Below are 3,894 nucleotides of genomic sequence, written 5' to 3'. Positions count from 1 at the left end.
CCGCCACTGCCAGTGCCTGCCCCAGGAAGGTGTTGGTGTCCCGCAGCGCCTCGGCCTCATGTGCCTGCAGCCGGGCCTGCCGCATGCTGCCCTCCTCCTGCTGCCTGTGCCGCCGCTCCTCCCGCGCCAGCCGGGCTGCCAGCACCTGGGATGATGCCTTCCACTGCCCCAGCTCAGTCTGCAGCTGGGAGACCAGTGCCCGCAGGGACACCTCCATCCCACCTGGCTGCCCATGCTCTGGTGGCGGGGAGTTCGGCATGCACCCTGTGCTGGGTGGTGGTGATGTGCCAGGCTCCCTGCCACCATCGGGCTGGGGTGCTTTGCCAGCTCTGTGTGCATCCTCCAGCTCCTCTGCATCCACACCCTCCAACTCCTCCTCATCTTCCATCTCCTTCTCATCCTTGTCCAGCTCCTCTTCATCATCCTCTTCCACATCCTCCTCTACTTCCACATCCTTCTTTGCAGTTACCTCCATGTCCTCCTTCCCATCCTCCAACTCCTCTTCATCCTCCTCTTCCACATCCTCCTCCACCTTCACATCCACATCCCAATCCACCTCCTCATCCTCATCCTTCTCCACCTCATCTTCCTCTTCCACATCCTTCTTCACTTCCACGTCCTCCACATTCCTTTCCACATCCTCCACCTCTACATCCCCTGCCCACAGGCCAGCCAAGGCTGGTGGGCATGGGTGGGCTGGCACCCCACAGTGTGCCATGGTAGAATGGGCGATGCCATCAGGCCGTCCATGCATCCTGGTGCCATTGTTGTCTGTCTGTGGGGCTGCCTTTGCCAGGCTGATTCCAGCCACCCAGCTGGGTCGTACCAGTGTCCTAGAGGGGACACAAGGCTCAGGTCCACCAGGTCACCCCCAGGGTGAGTAGGGCACTGCCACCCTCCCTCAGGGCTCCCTGGGCACAGCCAGCCTTTAGGGATGGAGAGGGCAGCGGGTGTGTTTACAGTGGCTGGTACCTGGTGGCAGGGAACCAGGATTGGTGGTGCCAACAGCCTGGGCACCCACAGAGCAGGTGGCACCCAGAGACCCCTGTGGTGGTTGCAGGGAAGAATTGGGGGCTGTCTGTGTACTTGTGGCAGGGCATGCACACAAGCACGCTAGCAGCAGAATGGGTGTGTGTTGAAGCAGCTGCATCAGGAATTCCCCTCCTGCAAGTGTGCCCAGGGCAAGGATGTGCACACACAAATGTCACAGTGTCAACCATGTCACAGCAGACCTGTCCCATGGCATGTACTTGGCAGAGGATGGTGGTGTGTATGTGTGCATGCACAAGTGGCATGTTTGCAGGCATAGGCATGGCAGGTGCATGCTGGCATGGGTGTCTGTGCCTGCCTGGAGCCACACATGGAGGGCTGGCACACCTGGAGTGTCACGTGGGTCTGTGTGCTGCTCTGCCATGCTAAGTTCCAGGTACCCCTGATGTTCCTGGCACCCCCAGTGCCCCTGGTGCCCCCACACATCCCCAGGCTCACTCAGAGAACATGGGCCAGGCAGTGTCCAGGTCATCTCTGCACAGGGCCAGGTGGAAGGTGACACGGTCCAGCTCATACAGGCTGCCCAGGATCTCCGCCTGGCGCTGGGGGCTCAGGAAGGGGCTGCGGGCGTAGTACCACTTGCTGCAACCGCAAACAGGCTCATGCAGCCCTCTGTGCCCTGAGGGGGCACACACGACTGCAGCACCCTTGACAACTGGGTGCTGCTAACTGTGCTGCTGACTATGCCCCCTGCCATGGCGAGCATCCCATCCCCATGCCCCTGCTCTCACCTAAGGCTCTCAGGATCGAGGAGGCAGAGCTGCAGGGACTCTGCCAGCTGCCGGTGCACCAGGCAGTACCGCAGGAAGGCTCGGCCCCTACCTATCTTCAGCTGGGGGGGGAGGGGGTTATTCAGCCCTGCCACACCAGTCTGCTCCCCACATGCCTCTCTCCCAGCCCACGAAGCGGGGGAAGAGGATCTCCAGGGCGAGGACAACCACTGGGGACAGTGGGAATCCCAGAGGGGAGATAACCCTTTATAGCACTGGTGGATGAATCATAGAATCACAGAACAATTTGGGTTGGAAAGGACCTTAAGATCATCTAGTTCCAACACCCCTGCCACAGGTAGTGACACCTTCCACTAGACCAGGTTGCTCCAAGCTCCATCCAACCTGGCCTTGAACATTGCCAGGGATGGGGCAGCCACAAGTTCCTTGGGCAGCCTGTTCCAGAGCCTCACCACCCTCACAGCAAAGAATTACTTCCTTGTATCATCAGTGCCCAAGTGTGTGTGCACCTACAAACAAGCAGAGGCGGGTGCATTTGTGTGTGCCCACCTTGTTCAGGGAGGTGACGAAGCGAATGCCCTCGTGCTCCTGCCGGCGCCGTGCCAGGCCCTGGCACAAGAAGTCCCAATAGTCCTTGCGTTGCCCAAAGAAACTCTTCTTCTCCTTGAGGTCAAACTGGCAGAGACACAAGCTTGGGCTTGCTTGTCTCGGGGTGTTCCCTGTTCCCTGAGTCTGCCCCTGTGGGGCTGGGATCCACTCAGCTACCCCAACAGGGTGGGTCCCAGTGTCCCCTGGCTGTCCCCTCTTGGCTGTCCCCTCTTGGCAATGTGCCTCAGTTTCCCTTTTGCAGCACGTGCAATTACACATGTGGACATGGGTGAGCCTGGTCTGATTGCTCGTCTGGATGGGAATGCCCAGGGCTGGATAAGGCCAGCTGGGATCATCCCAATGCATGAAACAGCCGGCATAGGGTCCCCTCTGCTCCCAGCTCTGCTGCAGGGAAAACAGAGGCAGGAGCAGCGGGTACAGAGGACTGAAGGTACCTGGAGGAGGAACTCCAGCTGGGCACAGAGGCTGTGCAGCTCCTGGCGATTGCTCGTCTGGATGGGAATGCCCAGGGCTGGATAAGGCCAGCTGGGATCATCCCAATGCATGAAACAGCCGGCATAGGGTCCCCTCTGCTCCCAGCTCTGCTGCAGGGAAAACAGAGGCAGGAGCAGCGGGTACAGAGGACTGAAGGTACCTGGAGGAGGAACTCCAGCTGGGCACAGAGGCTGTGCAGCTCCTGGCTTCCGTCTGTCACTGGCAGGTTCTGCTCCTGGTAGCAGCGTAGCTCAATCACAGTCTCTGAGGGATGGCAGGGCTGAGCTGGCAGGGCCCTGCCCAGGCAGCGGGTACCCTGCTCCTTCCCACACTCTCCCACCTCCTCCCAGCTCCCAGCCTGGGGATTTCTACTGGTGGGTGAAAGAGGAACCTGCCCTGGGATGAAACAGGGAAGCAGGGGAGTGAATGGCTCCCAACCAGGGTTGGCAGCAAGGATGGGAGCAGACAGCAGTGCGCTGCCCATGATCTGGGTGCAAGGAAGGGTCCGGCATGTCCAGTGTGAGATGTGCCATGCAGGGGACAGGCTGGCACACTTACTCTGCAGGTCCTTGATGATGCGGTTGATTTCGCCATCCCCTGCCATGGCTGTCCCTGGGGGGCTGCAAAGGTAGGGGCAGGAAACACCAGGCTGACAGTCACCTGGCACCCCAAACTCTGCCCCAAGGAGATGATCTGTCCCCCCAGCTCCACCCCAGAGCTGCCTGCTGTTAAGGTAAAAGGGGTGGGCTCAGGCACCCCCTTTCCCTGCCCATGTCCCCCATCTACATAGGGTAGGAGGTACGGGGTGTGCAAAAGTGCGCTATCCTGTACCCTCTTAGTTGTCCATGTGTCCTGTCCCAAAATGCCCTCAGGCTCTGCTCTCCATGCTGTGTCCAGCCTCTGCCTCCATTTCTTTGGAGGCTCCCAGTGAGTCCCTGTCCCCCAGGACTCAGGATGTGGGTTGGCGCAGGGGAAGCACTGCCTTTGTTTCTGCTCTCGATTCCCTCACACCATGACCAACGATGGGAGC

At 60.0% G+C, this 3,894-nt stretch overlaps 1 protein-coding gene across 1 annotated transcript; it reads right to left on the bottom strand.

The window, feature by feature from the left end:
- Positions 1–7: 7 nt before the first annotated feature.
- On the bottom strand, positions 8–3,468 carry RUFY4 (RUN and FYVE domain containing 4; the record flags this gene model as incomplete). The annotated part of the gene is given in 8 exon segments (XM_010016455.1): positions 8–526; positions 557–833; positions 1,489–1,632; positions 1,782–1,868; positions 2,331–2,456; positions 2,825–2,901; positions 3,025–3,128; positions 3,423–3,468. Coding segments are annotated over 8 exon segments (1,380 nt in total), but the record flags the coding sequence as incomplete, so codon positions are not given.
- Positions 3,469–3,894: the final 426 nt, after the last annotated feature.

Source organism: Nestor notabilis, unplaced genomic scaffold (genome assembly GCF_000696875.1).
Source record: "Nestor notabilis isolate BGI_N333 unplaced genomic scaffold, ASM69687v1 scaffold16486, whole genome shotgun sequence".
NCBI classification, from domain to species: Eukaryota; Metazoa; Chordata; class Aves; order Psittaciformes; family Psittacidae; genus Nestor; species Nestor notabilis.
The sequence above is the reverse complement of the archived record's forward strand: the minus strand, read 5'-3'. Positions and strand labels throughout refer to the sequence as shown.